The sequence below is a fragment of the Agrilus planipennis genome, unplaced genomic scaffold (assembly GCF_000699045.2).
Source record: "Agrilus planipennis isolate EAB-ADULT unplaced genomic scaffold, Apla_2.0 scaffold244, whole genome shotgun sequence".
NCBI lineage: Eukaryota > Metazoa > Arthropoda > Insecta > Coleoptera > Buprestidae > Agrilus > Agrilus planipennis.
The window spans coordinates 308,709-324,005 of NW_020438980.1; the positions used below are offsets into that span (position 1 = coordinate 308,709).

General features: G+C 34.3%; 1 protein-coding gene across 1 annotated transcript in view; it reads right to left on the minus strand.

Moving 5' to 3' along the window:
* The window catches only part of LOC108739991 (nose resistant to fluoxetine protein 6-like), an 86,586-nt gene that overhangs the window by 6,275 nt on the left and 65,014 nt on the right, over positions 1-15,297 (minus strand). Inside the window, exon 7 of the mRNA XM_025975531.1 lies at positions 7,217-7,385. Coding sequence (XP_025831316.1) covers positions 7,217-7,385 — 169 coding nt within the window. The remainder of the gene's footprint in view (positions 1-7,216; positions 7,386-15,297) is intronic.

The following is a 15,297-nucleotide window of genomic DNA, read 5'->3' on the forward strand; positions in this document are numbered from 1 at the left end:
AATTTTAAGAAATTAGTTACAATACGGTGAATATAAAGTAATAGTAATAGAAAAGTAACTAAAAAATAATTTAAATTTAATAATTAACGATATTAGTTGATAATAATTGGGGGGCATATCGAACAATCAATCTAAACATTTAATGATAATCCTTAATTATTTATTTTATTTATTGTTTATTTGCTTTTTTTACTATTGTTAATTGTAGTCTACTGTATTACAGTTGATTTCTTAAAATTTCTTCTTAATTTAAATAAGTATTTTCATTTACCATTCTTCATAAGAATAATATTGAATAACTGACATTGAGAATTAAAATATTTAATGGCTAAACTGTCAGTATGGGTGTTTGAGTTACAACAATTAACATATATTATTTGTTTTGAAGTTCTGTTAAGAATTTCACAGCAATCTTCGTAAAAAAATAAACGATTTTATTTGTTTTTACAGAGAATAGTAATTTGAATTCTGTATAAGGCTATGAAAATACATACAGGATGTTCCTTTTGAGAAAATGAACTTACGATTGTTTGAAATTAACTAAATTCGCCATAAAATATATAACACCCTGTATGTAATTAACTCACTGTGAAAGTATGGAAGGGAAGCTTGAGAGTGTAACTATCTTTCCTGAGAGTAATGTTGTTCAATTTTCTTACTGTAATGTAGGTATGCTTTATTGCTATCTAGTGCTCTGTGCTACTTTTTCTAAAAACAGTTAATATCTCGAAAACGGTAAATTTTAGAAGTCGGAAAGTACTATAAAAGTCAACCTAAAATCATAAGAAAAATTCGAAATCGTGAAAGTATACAGGGTGTTCCATTTAAAATAACGAAGTTGATGTCAACTTTCGGTATAACCGGAAGTGCTAAAAGAACGGCATTAGTTTATTGTAAAAGAGTACCCCCGAAAATCTTAGAACCCAAAATTTTAAAACTTAATTCGAAGTAGTTACCAAAATATTCTAATGGGCCGTCAACGTAGAGAAGTAGTAAATGTTAGGAAGGGAGTTAGACAGGGATGCACACTGTCACCGCTACTTTCTAACCTGTTCATCGAAGACGTTATAAACATCATTAAAGACAGTACAACTGTAGGGATAGATATACAGGGGCAAAAGGTTAGTATGCTTAGATTTGCAGTTGATGTAGCAGTATTAGCATATAGCAAGGAGGAGTTACAGATAGCTTTAAATAAAATGGAAGCGGTATTGACAAAACAGTACTGCATGAAAATAAATAGAAGTAAAATAAGAGTATGCAAGGGAAGGAAAATTAGGGAAAGGGCGAATATACAGATAGTAGACAAAAAATTAGAAGAAGTGGCCGATTTCAGGTATCTAGGAAGTCAGATAAGTCAGAACGGAAGGAGTAGTAGGGATATAATGCAGAGGATGCGCAGGGTCGAGTCGCCTTCAATAAAAAGAAGTCGCTTCTATGCTTGCGAATGGTTAATTTAGAAATTCGAAAAAAGTTGTTAAAGGTGTATGTTTGAAGCACGGCACTGATTTAGATACGCTACATATGTTTGTAAGCTATCTGGACGAAGGATACATACTTTTACTTTTATTCGACCCGACTCGTTTTTAATAGTAAATCGTGCAACCCTGCGGTTCCGGTAAATTTTGGGTTCAGAAAATGATGTTCACTTTTAATTGCATTAAACATTCACCCAGCTCAAATTCGCTCTAGTTATGGCATAAACGGTTAGTACATCAGAATTTTGCCCACGTGAAACAAATACTCAATGCAATATGCAAACAATATTTAAATAAAGCAAGAAGTTTTTATCCCTATAATAGGATCTGAGTGAATTACTTTTCAAAAATGGAATCAAACACTAACGCACGGTTGCCTATACGCCACAACAAAACGGCAAGGCTGAACGCGAAAATCTTACGCTAGTAGAGACAGCGCGCACTATACTTTTAGCAAAGAGTTTACATTAAAACTTGTGGGCCGAAGCAGTAAACATGGCTACGTATGTGCTCAATAATAGTAGAAAAACTCATATTGATGATGACTTGGCATGGTCGTAAAAGTAATATACAACATTTGAAGGTTTTTGGATGAGAAGCTTATGCAACATACCCAAAAATTTTAGAAAGAAACGGGATCCTAAATCCAAACGCAGTAAATTAGTTGGGTATGATGACAACACCAAAGGTCATAGAATTTTGATTTCCAAGAGTAATAAGGTTGAAATCCATAGAGTGTTAAATTATGATGATTTTTCCAATAGATAATGTAGCGGTAAAATATAATATTTTATAAAAAGCAACCGTTTTGCTTCGCATCGGCAAAAACCAGCAAAAGCTGAGGGTCCAACTGTAACGGTATTTTATTTTATGGTTTTAAGATACGGACCAATTTTTATTTATTATAATACACATAACCACTAAAAATTGGTGACCCCGACGTGATTTAAAACGCGATTACGGTAAATACCAACTTCATTCAATCGCGAGTGCAGTAAATAGTGCCGTGTGTATTCTCAGTAAACTCTTGTCGCCGTCTTCCCTCCAAAATGTACCTCCCTGTAAATTTAGACGCTAGTGCTTGGACACCGAAACCGAAAACGTTAACGCACTAAGCCATCAAAATCTAAACATTCCGCAATTTTGGCTTCAAAAAATTGCCTTATGCTTTAGATTGTTGGAAGCATAGTTCGCTACGGCCCGTATTACCAAGGATGCAGTAAAATTCAACATTACTATCGCTAACTTAGGGGAACAGTACATGGAACAGGTAAAAGACGTAATAATTAATCCACCGACAGAAAATTCGTACGAACTTTTAAAAACCGTGCTAGTGAAGAGACTGACCGAGTCCGATAGTTTTCGAGTGCGGAAGTTGCTGGAAAGTGAGGAAATCGGCGATAGAACGGCATCTCAATTTTTTAAAGACCTAAAAAACTAGCAATACCTTTCATTCCCGATGAATTCATTCTTATTCTATGGAAAAATCGTTTGCAGCTGATATTCAACGAGTTTTAGCTGCTACCTCTGAAACCAGCATCACATCGCTCACTGAAATGGCCGACCGAATTCAGGAAATTCGGCCAGATCGTGGATGGATCGCGGCCGGGTCCAAAGACAATGAAGTTTGTGAGTTACGTGAAGAAATAAAACAGTTATGGCTTCAAATAAGTGAACTTACAACCAACCGACGACGTTCCGTTTCCCGCTCGCGAGTTAGAAGTTGAAGCCGAGGAAAAAGTTCAACAAAATCCCCTAAAACAAATGGGCTATGTTGGTACCACCAAACATTGCAAGAAAAAGCGACGAAATGTCGTGCTCCCTGTTCTTGGAATTCGGGAAACGAGTAGAGTCGTCCATACATGCGGCACTCGACGACGGCTCCAGTTCACGCCGCATTTTCGTAATGGACAAAATTTCGACAGTCCGTTTTAGGTATGTAAGTATGAACTTTTCGCGGCAAATGCCACGCGTATTCCTACTTATGGCACCTTCGTTGTAAATATTGACTTTAATTTAAGTCGTAATTTTAAGTGGCGTTTCATAGTAGCCGGTGTAAATATCCCTATAATAGGAATAGACTTTCTATCATACTATGGACTACTCGTCGATCCCCGCAATAAACGTTTGGTTGACTCAATAACCACTTTATCAACCAATGGTTACCCGGATGAGACAAACCTAGCAACAATAAAAACAATAGTTGGTGAATCTGTGTATTGCAAACTATTAACCAATTTTCCAGAGATAACTCGACCACCTGTTTTCGGGCTAGAAACTCTTAAACACGGCATACAACATCATATTAAGACGACACCCGGCCCACCTGTACATAGTAAACCTTGACGCCTTGCAGCCGATCGCTTACAACTGGTTAAAGCAAAATTTAACTTAATGATTGATCAAGGGATTCTGCGACCATCGAAAAGCCCGTGGTCATCACTACTGCACTTAGTCACTTAGAAGGATCACAGTCTGCGGTGATTACCGTGCGCTGAATGCTCGTACGGTACCCGACCGATATTCTCCATCCCACATCAAAGATTTCGCCCAACACCTACATGGCAAAAAGGTATTTTCGAAAATGGATTTGGTGCGTGCATGTCATCAAATACCTGTGGCATCAGAAGATGTCGAAAAAACTGCGATTACAACCCCTTTCGGCTTGTTTGAAGCAGTAAACGCCATGTTTAAGTGAACTAAGTAATTATAAAGAAGCAATTCAATCAAAATTAGAACTGAATGGCAAAGTGGGATGGTTTATGAGATCTTAGCTCTTACAATAAATAAACCTTGAGTTTTAAGTAAATTTTCTACCAATGCAAAAATTTTAACAAATCATTGGGTATTTAAAGTAAAAATAGATCCTATAAAAGGTGAATAAATATTTCGTACAAGACTAGTTATAAGAGGTTCCCTTCAAACCAAAAACAACTAGGTACTACACCAATACTTTTAGCCCAGTTGCAGATGGAATTCCATTCGAACTTTTCTAGCTATTTCTGCTGTTTGATGTTGAATCCGCATTTCTAAATGGAGAACTCAAAGACATTGTTTATATAAAGCAGCCTGAGGATGGTTCCGATAGAGTATGCTTTTTTAGGCATCGAAATCGATTTTTTATCTGAAGGTTCCGTGTTTTTGCATCAAAAATCGTACCTACATTGACAAAATTGTTGAAAAATTTAACTTAAAAACATCAAATAATGTACGCATATCAACCTATCTAAGTTTTGTAGCTATAATTGTTGAAAAAGAGGCGGAAATCACTCCTTCAAATATTCCTTTTAAAGAAGCAATTGAATGTCTAATGTTACGCGAACCGACAGCCTTTGCAGTGGGAGTATTAAGTAGATTTTCTAAAAATCCAGCTAAAACACATTGGAATTCTGTCAAGGGTATTATAAAATATTTAAAAGGAACATTATCTTATGGTTTAATTTATAAAAGTGTGATTCATCAATATTAATTGTACTAATATTAATACCGCAAACAAAGTGTGATTGCTTTATCAATCACTGAATCAGAATTTATAGCTGTTTGCATGGGCGTTCAAGAGAATATTAGAATAAAGTTCACGTTGTCAACGCAGCACTACCATTGAGGATGTCAACCGCAGTAGCCGGCGAAACGTCTGAACAGAATAGTTCACTTAGACCACGACCCTATAGCCCGAATCTTTATTCCACTATGGATTCTGGCCGTGAAAGCCTTTGTTCTTATATTATTCAAGAGATTATGTGTGAATATAGATTGATTCAAAATATATATTATACGTTGATTTTATCAAAGCGCAATTTAATTAATTAAAGATCAGCGTTATTATTGTCGCACTAAGCACATTCATTATAGAATGTAAGTTTGTTAGAGATAATTAGAAAAATGGTGCTTTTACATTCGAACATGTAAATTCAACTGATCAACAAACCGGCATATTAACAAAGGCATAACCTGTAAAAGCTTTCGAACGATTGAGAAATTTGATTTGTGTGTCGATTAAAAATAGAATAATATTAAATTTGATTATATGTAATGTTTCATGTAACAACAAACAATTGTAAGTGTGCTTATGACTTCTAAGTGAGAGTATTAGATTATTTCATTTATTTATAGATAAGTATAGAAGTCTCGAGCGCTGTGTCGTTAAGCAGAGGAATCCTTGGACAGTTGATCGTCCTTTTGCGCGCGCTCCTACTATATATGAAGAAAGGGCCGCGCTTGATAGCCACACTTTACACACACATGGTAAAGGTTTGTGCTAATTACTTTTTAATATTTTGTGCCTAGAAATCCATAACTACCATTCAATAAAAAATATAACCGAATATTTTTTCAAACAAAACTTCTTCCCTATTTTAGTTCAAGATCACTTGTAGCAATTAAATTTGATTTACAATACAAAGTGTTCTAAAACAGAAGCAATAATGTTTCGTTTAAATAGCAGCTATGTTATATATGGGTCCAATTGAGAATCAACCAATCAGAATGCAAAAATACTTCTTTTTGTTTTGAGTCAAATGGTCCAAAAAGTTGGCGTAGGTATGCTATTACGGTCAAATTGTATTTTTAACCGAAAATTTTTTCAAGCAAAACTTGTTCCCTATTATAATTTAAGATGGCCTGGGTGTTCGAAAATAAAGAAAATAAGGTTTCATTTAAATGTCAGCCGTGTGAAATATGGGTTTAATTGAAAAGATTATAGTAAAACGTTTTTAAGAATGCCAAAATATGGGGCTATGCAAAAAGTCGCGTCGATATTCAAATGTTTTTTTTTTTTCGAGTCAAACCCCTTGAACGGAATCAAAAAATATTCGTTTATTGCACGATTGTTTGTACTGCCCCATATTTTAACACTGTGAATAAATTTTTCCTGCAATTTTTTTCAATTGGAACCATATTTCACACAGCTGCCATTTAAACGATACCTTTTTATATTTTTGAACATTGTATAGTAAATAAAATCTGGATAACACAGAAAATCGTGGTACGCAACACATAAGCGATATATTTAAGTCTGTTTTTCACCCCTTTAGTGAGACCTAGTTATCTGCCCGCTTGGAATTATACTTTTTAAATAATCTACATCAGAAGGTAGGAAAGACGAAAAGAGTACATATCATTAACAGATTTTGATTTTCGCCCGCAGCCCTTACAGCGGTGTGGTTATCCGCCATTGTCGAGAAGGGTTTATTTTACATCCTTTTTACATATATTAAAAATAAAATTGGAACGACTACAGATCACGTGTGAAAAACTCGGCTGTACCTCTCCTACTAGCACACGTGATTGGATGAAACAACTGACTCAATGGTTCATTTTATAGTGGTCTGTCTGTAGACACCTGTATGTTGTACGAACTTATTGTTTTACATCGTACTAACTGCAATTCATATCATTTTCATGTCCAACACCTTTTGCAAATAGAAACTTGGCTTCAAACCTGCCTTGGTTTAAGAAACAAACTCTTTTTTGCCGATACCCTGGCTTTGATTCTACCTTATACTCCAAAATATAGAAAAGAAATGGACACCGTTCCCGTTTCAAAAAAATATACTTTTTATATCAATTGTGTCAAATCCATTTTCTTTTAAATGACATCCGATAAAACATAGCTTTTTACATTAGATGCAAACTGTTCAAAGAATTGATTCAAGTTGAATTAAGTAATAAGTTCTACTTTTATTGTATGTGGTAGGGGAAGTTTAACTTATTGCTCAAATTTAAGATTTAATGTTTACCATATTTTCATCATTGATATAGTTGCTAACGAAAAGCAAACTAAGCCACCAGTTTCTTTTACAATCAGTCGCTTCAGGTTCTATAATTAATTTCCATAACGGGCCACTTCCAGTGTTTTCAAAAATCGATGCATAGAAAAATATAATGAAGGCGTAGCTGGGAACCAACCTAAAAGAAAATAAAAATGGCTTTTATTAGAGGATCTGTAAAATTTTCGTATTAGACCAGAGCCGGGCAAACTCGGCTCTTTTGACTCCCGAGTGCTCCTCAAGGTTAACCAAGTAGCTCCTCATTGATCCTGCGAGGGCAAACTCGGCTCTTTTGACTCCCGAGTGCTCCTCAAGGATAACCAAGCAGTTCCTCGTTGATCCTGCGAGTGAGATGATTTTTTCCTTTTCTTATCCCTTCCATTTCGTAGGTGAGTCCCCGCTTTCATAGCCAAAGTATTGCGAACGTAGTAACGAAAATTTTCGTAGGTATTATTTAACTTACGAGAGTGGCTTCGCTCGTGTACAGGATGAAGGGGCTTGATATGGGAGTGGAAGGGAGAAGAAAAAGACAAAACAAAATTATTCATTACTTCTTACTCTCTCGTACTCATTGAAGAGTGACTCAAACTAATCTCATGTAGCGGCTCCTGCGAAGTTAAAGTTTGCCCGGCTCTGTATTAGACAGCTTAGTATCTGATAATGAGTATAATATCTTGAAATATTTACAATACATTTTCTGTAATTCACAAGTGATTTAGATTTCATTAATAAATAAATAACATAGATTCTATGCGCTTTCTACAGCGCTTTATTTTGTTAAATGTTTTTAAATTTTTAGAGCAGCATATACAGGGTTATTCACGTTATTCCATATGAAACGTTACGGCTATATTTCCAGATTACTCAAAAGTTTTCTTGTGGGGGTAGATAGGATTCATAAGTGGCACATGGCTGTTCAAAAAACAAATTACATCAAAGTTGGTATTTTACGTAATGGAATATAGGGTGTCCCTATATATTTTTACATTTTTAGATTCAATAATAAAAATAACAGCGAGTTTTATTAAGCTAAACCGTAAGGATTTTAAAATATTTAAAATGTATTTGCTTTTTACCAGCTGTTCTGTATGTAATTCTGACCTGTCAATATGTCGTAGCTGACTTGATAAATATTAAATTTGTTAAAATCTCTGCGTTCTGAAAATGTGTGTATTTTAACATTTAGCTACAGGTAGGTGTAATAGTATTCGATGGAGGACTAAATTTCAAGACTGTTGTTGATATAAAATTCGGGGTGTTCTATTTAAATTAAACAAGTTATTTCCGTTTAAAAAATGCATGTGTCTCTTGTAGGTAATCCAGTATATATAATATTCAGTATCCTAAATAATTGCCGCGAGATCGGAAGAGTTGGTGTAAGAAGTGACAAATTGTGTGATTTAGTATCATCGAAAAGTCATTAGTTCTAAGACTGGTTGGACTAGACCTTCATGCCTGAGAAGCTGTCCTACTAACCAATCTCGCCTATTTCTTATTTACTTCCATAGAGTCCTCTGTTCTCCTATTCTTTATACCTTTTTATTTCTTACCTTCTCTATCTACGGTATCCTCATTATTCGTCTGTAACACCATATTTCGCTTCTAAACTTTTCTTTTCCGCCGCGCCCACTGTCAATGTTTCGCACCGATACAGCGCCGTGCTCCAAACCTTTAACAACCTTTTTCGAATTTCTAAATGAACCATTCGCGAGCATAGAAGTGACTTCCTTTTATTGAAGGCGACTCGACTCTGCGCTATCCTCTGCTTTACATCCCTACTACTCCTTCCGTCCTGACTTATCTGACTTCCTATATACCTAAAATCGGCTACTTCTTCTAATTTTTCGTCTACTGTCTTTATATTCGCCCTTTCCCTACTTTTCCTTCCCTTGTATACCAGTATTTTTGTTTTACTTTTATTTATCTTCATACAGTACTGTTTTGTCAATACCGCTTTCATTTTATTTAATGATATCTCTAACTCCTCCTTGCTAGATGCTAATACTGCTATATCATCTGCTAATCTAAGCATACTAATCTTTTGCCCCTGTATATCTATCCCTACAGTTATACTGTCTTTAGTGATGTTGATGGCGTCTTCGATGAATAGATTAAAAGTAGCAGTGACAGTGTGCATCCCTATCTGACTACCTTCCTAATCTTCGGTTTTACATACTTAAAATAAATTTTTCTTCTACTTCCTTGCAAATCCTATCAATCCACTGTTCTTTAGCTGCCCTACACTTCCTAATTATTTCCTACTTTATAGCCTTATATGTTTTTTGCCCTTTGTCGTCTGTTCTGTTTTTGTATTTCCGCTTTTCTTCTATTAACCGTACAATCTCATTTGTTATCCAGGGTTTCCTGCGTTTGTTTTGTTTAAGACCTAGTATATCTGTAGCTGCTAACTTTAGGCATGTTTTAATGCAGTTATTTTCTGTCTTTATGTCCCTAACATTTGTATCTCCTGCCCATCACGCGTTCTGTAACATTTTAGCTTTTCTTAGTTAAGACGAATCCTACTTTCCCTCTTTTTCAGAATTTTCAATTTAATATTGGTTTTCAAAATTCATAATAACAAGTATGTAATCTGACTTATTTTTCTCTAAATCACGTGACATCTTTCACGTATAGCGCCTTCTAACGTGATGGTTATATAAAGTATTTGCAACGGTTACATTAAGTTTATCAGCCTATCTCCCCTATCATTTCTAATGCATAATCCAAACGAACCTGCTACTGCACTTACTTTACCTTCACCTATTACTGCGTTGAAGTCTCCTATAACTATTAGGTTTTCCTGCCCATTGACTTAACATAACACGTCTTCTATATCTGCATAAACCGCTTCTACATCTTCATCACTGTAAAATGATGTAGGTATGTAGACCTGTACTAATATAGTTTTTACTAGCTTCGAGTATAACACAGGTCATCACGAATTTTGTCTTTGATAAGAGGGTATGAAATTTAGATAGATTTATCGATAGTAGATAGGACGAAAAAAAGATATGTGGCCTGAAAAAGTTTGCTTTTGAATCCAGGATATAGTTGATTAATATTTTAGAAAATCTATAGTTTAAATTTTTATTTATTCTTTTGACTCCCGAGTGCTCANCACGTTTATAACAATTTTCTCTCACTAAAACCCAAATGTAGTCCCCCATCATATTTTCGTTGTATTAACCTTAATAACTTTGTTAGAAAGCAATAATATCTTGATAAAAACGTTGTCCTTGTTCTTTTGAATACGCTCTCATGTTGTTTTCAAAATCATGTAAATGAGCATGCAGCATACTTATGTACTTTTAGAGACATTCTGCAATCCATAGTTTTAAAGTGTTCTATCTAGTTATCAACTAGCTCTCGGTAATTTTCAAGTTTTTTATTTCCTAAAAATCCAGAAACTACTCTTTTAAAACTATTCCAACTTTTCTGTTGAGCACTTTTTAACTTACGAATCAACAAAAATTCCAGCTTTAGCCGTTGCTTCTGACAACTTTGGGAAAAAGTTGTTTAAAACCGTAAAAGCTTCAGATCATTCATCTAATTGTTTTAAAATTGTTTCATAAGTCCGTACTTCAGGTTCAGCAATTGGTTCACATTTTACGTTTTGCTTCTAAACACGAAATTCAGCTCTTAATGGTCATGATTTTTTGAATATAATGTTGAGCATTCGCTCTACTGTCCCACAAACAGAGATAACACGGATATTTTGTATATCCAGCCTGTAGTCCTATTGAAAATCCTACCATCATGAAATCTCCTATGAACTGCCACTTATACTCTTGATACTTCAAAGTTTCAAGTAAATGTTTGACACTTTCATAGTTTTCTTTCACATTTACAGAATGAGCGACTGGAAAAGATGGAAATTCATTTCCGTTATGTAATAAACTGCTTTCAGGCTATTTGCCGAGCTGTTAATAAATAAACGCCACTCACTAGGAGCACAGGGCATTCCAATTCCTTGATACAAACCTCTTATGGTGTTATAATAGTACCTCTTTACTTTTTCGAGGTATTTTTAAATATACCAGAACTACAGTTGGAATAATGAGTTCGTCGTGTATGAACGCGTGTGCCCAATGCTTTGAAAATTTTATTGTTAATACTAAGGCTGTTAAGTGTAAATTATGTTTTCAGAGCTACCATGCTCAGTGTGTACAAATAAAAGATCCGGTTTATAAAGCATTAAATGATAACAAAAACCTGTTTTGGTATTGCGATAACTGTTCCAATGTGGTTAATGATAGGATAAACATCTCCAAACAATTAGAAAAACTGGAATTTCAATTAAAAGAGGATCGAGTAAACACTACGGATATAATTCAAAATCTTGGTGCATCTACTGCGGATAGCAAATCATCATGGTCAAATGTGGTGAAGAAAACTTTATTTCCGCCGTTAATAATAAAACCCAAGGATGTGAGTCAAGATAGTACCACTACGAAAAAAACTGTAGAGCAAAAAATTAACCCGTCAGATTTATCAGTTGAAGTCAAAAGTTTTAGAACAGTTGGTCAAGGACGTGTTCTTATTGAGTGCAATGATAAAAAGTCAATGAAAAACCTTCAAGATACAGCGGTTGCCGAACTGTCAGAGGGCTACACAATAGAAATTCCCAAACCAGTAAATCCAAAGATTATTATTGTTGACATGAAAGCAAAGTATATCAATAATGAGGAAGAGTTTAGTCAGCTGATAGATAATCAAAACTGTTTGTCTAATGTTATAAACAGGGATATCAAAATTATTAAAATGTATATACCGAAGAATAAACGTTTACACAATGTACTGCTGGAAGTGTCGCCGGAGGATTTTAACAGTCTGATAAATAATAAAAAAATTTTTATAGGCTGGGATAGTTTTCCTGTATATGAATATATAGGGGTATTGCGATGCTACAAGTGTTGGAAATATGGGCACAAAGTTGCTCAATGTAAACAAACTAATGAGATTTGCCCATTGTGTAATAAAAATCATAAAAGGGATATGTGCTCATCGACAACCGAAGAATGTACAAATTGTAGATACGCGCACGATGTCTTAAAAATCCCTAATATAGATTACAAGCACAATGTGTTTGATAAAAAATGCATTTGCTACCAAAGAGCACTGGAAAAAGTGAAATCCAGAATACAATATTTATAGCAACTAGGAAAAGCTAACAAAATAGTTACAACTACAAACGAATGTCTGATTTTACATATTAATGCCCAAGGAATTACATCACATATGGTAGAAATAAAACAACTAATGCAAGATAAAAACCCCTGGATTGTATGTGTTAGTGAAACCCATGTTACCCCTGAAATTGATGACAGAGAAATTAGTATACATGGTTATAACACAGTAAATTGTCACTCAGATAGCAGACATACGGGTGGAGTGATGATATATTTGAAAAACTTTTTAAAGTTTAAAGTTGTACGAAGCGATGCAGTTTCGCATAATTATTGGGTACTCTGGATAGAGATCAACTTTAGAAAAGAGACTCTTCTGGTTGCAGCGGTTTATAGATCTCCTAACGGCAATTCTAGTGAGTTTCTCAATTATTTTGAAGAAACAATGGATGATAATATGGTACATAAACAAAAAACCGTAATACTGGGAGATTTTAATATAGATTTATTAAAAAGCGGCGGTGAGTCTGGAAAACTGATAAGAATTATACAAGATTCAGGTACTAGACAAATTGTGACCAAGGAAACAAGAATTACGAATTTCTCGTCAACGTTGATCGACTTCATTATAACAAACGACTTTGATGCTACAGAAGTACCAAGAGAATTCCCGAGAATATCAGATCACGAAATTATTGGCACAAGAATTCCTTTGCAGGACGAACATAAACAAAAAAAAAGTTTTTGGAAAAGACACATTAATGAGTCAGTATTATCAGAAGTGGTTACAGAATTAACTGGAGCAAGCTGGAACTATGCATCAACTGATATAAATGTCATTTATTCAGATTTTATTACGATTATTGAAACGGCGGTTGACAAAATAATCCCTAAAAAATTATGTGTAACAAAAAAAATACAATGGATTACAGGCAGTGTGCGGGTTGCTCAAAAAGAAAGGGACAATGCTTTTAAAAAATTTCATTTAACCAAAGATAATAATGATTGGGAGTTCTACCAGTACTGCCGAAATAGAGTGACATCATTAATACGTAGCGAACAACGAAAATTCTATGACAATAATATTGACAGATGCAAAGATGATGGAAAAAAGATGTGGAGGACATTAAAGGAATTAGCAGGGAACAAAAAGCAGTGTGTAGATTATAGTGGAATTGATTTTGGAATCTACGAGGGGAAACCAGAAGAAAATTTCAATAAATTTTATTCTGATAGTTTAAACGAAATTGCAGAAGGCATAGAGAAGAGAAAATGGAACTGTGAGATTAGTGAATATAAGGGGACCTGTCTCGAGCAGTTTGAAAGTGTTAATATTCAAGAATTAAAAAAGATAGTGGATGGGTTGAAGAATAAGGGCACTAATGATAACATCATTAGTCCCAAACTGGTGAAGGGTTTATTTTGTGTGATAGGATATAGTCTTTTGAACCTTGTAAATACTTCGTTGTATAAAGGGAAAGTACCAAGTGAGTTAAAAACTAGTGTTATTGTTCCTATACCAAAGGTATCCAACCCAAAATCTCTCGTTGAATTCAGGCCTATAAATTTGTTACCTGTTATTGACAAAATCCTTGAAAAAATTGTGTGTCAACAACTGAGAAAGCATTGCGAGTCAAACCAGATAATTTTTCACAGACAATCAGCTTTCAGAGAAGACCATTCCTGCGAGTCGGCGTTGCAATATATATGTGCATCATGGAGAAAGGATATAAATGAAAACAAAATAGTATTAAGCGTTTTTATAGATTTGCAGCGTGCGTTCGAAACCATTGATCGTGAGATTTTAGTAAAGAAACTTGCGTTATATGGGGTAAAAGGTAGGGCATTAGATTGGATTAAAGACTATCTAACCGACAGGTATTATAAAACTAGAATACATTGTAATATGTCAAATAAGATAGAAAGCAACATGGGTGTTCCGCAGGGCAGTGTATTGGGTCCTCTTCTATTTCTTATATATGTTAATGAAATGCAAGAAGTTTTACAAGACTCAGTTGTAAATCTATTTGCAGATGATACTGTCATTTGTGTGTCCGGAAATAATTTTGTGGAAATATATAATATATTAAATAAGGAGCTTGAAATACTGAATAATTGGTTATGTCAGAATAAACTAAAATTAAATTTAAAGAAAACAAAATGTATGGTGTTTGGTAATAGAATAAATTGTAGAAAGTATTCAGATTTAGGTTTGATAATAAAAATGAACAATGTAGAAATCAACTACGTGTCTGAAATTAAATACTTGGGAGTTGTATTAGATCCGCAAGTAAATTTTTCGAAGCATATTGATTATTTATGTAAAAAGTTGGCAAAAAAATATGGCTTCTTTTGTAGAATTTCGAAATATCTATCGCAGTGGACAAAAACAATTGTGTACAATACTATAATAATGCCCCATTTTAATTATTGTTCCTCCTTATTGATTTCGTGTACAAAAGATTGTATACATAGATTACAAGTACAGCAAAATAAAGTTATGCGTATTATATTGGGATGCAATAGATATACACCGATAAAATTAATGTTGCATATGTTAAACTGGCTGACTGTTGAACAAAGTGTTAAGAGGGCTAATTTAATTTTAATTTATAAAATTCGTACAGGTCAAATGCCACAATATTTGAATAACTTTATTAGAAAACGGTCGGAAATTCACTTACACAATACCAGATTTAGATCAGATTATGATTTACCATGTGTTAAGCCCTAAGATATTGGTTCGCCCGTAACTCGAACGTCCAGATTAGTCGAAAGCGAATCTTAGTGTGATGTAACAAAGGTCACGTAAACTTTTTTATCAACATTTAAGTGGAGTTTATTTAGCTCTGAGGCAGACAGCAATTATTTCATTTTTAAATTAAGATCAATTTTCCATTCATCGCCCGAACAAGTTATTTCAGA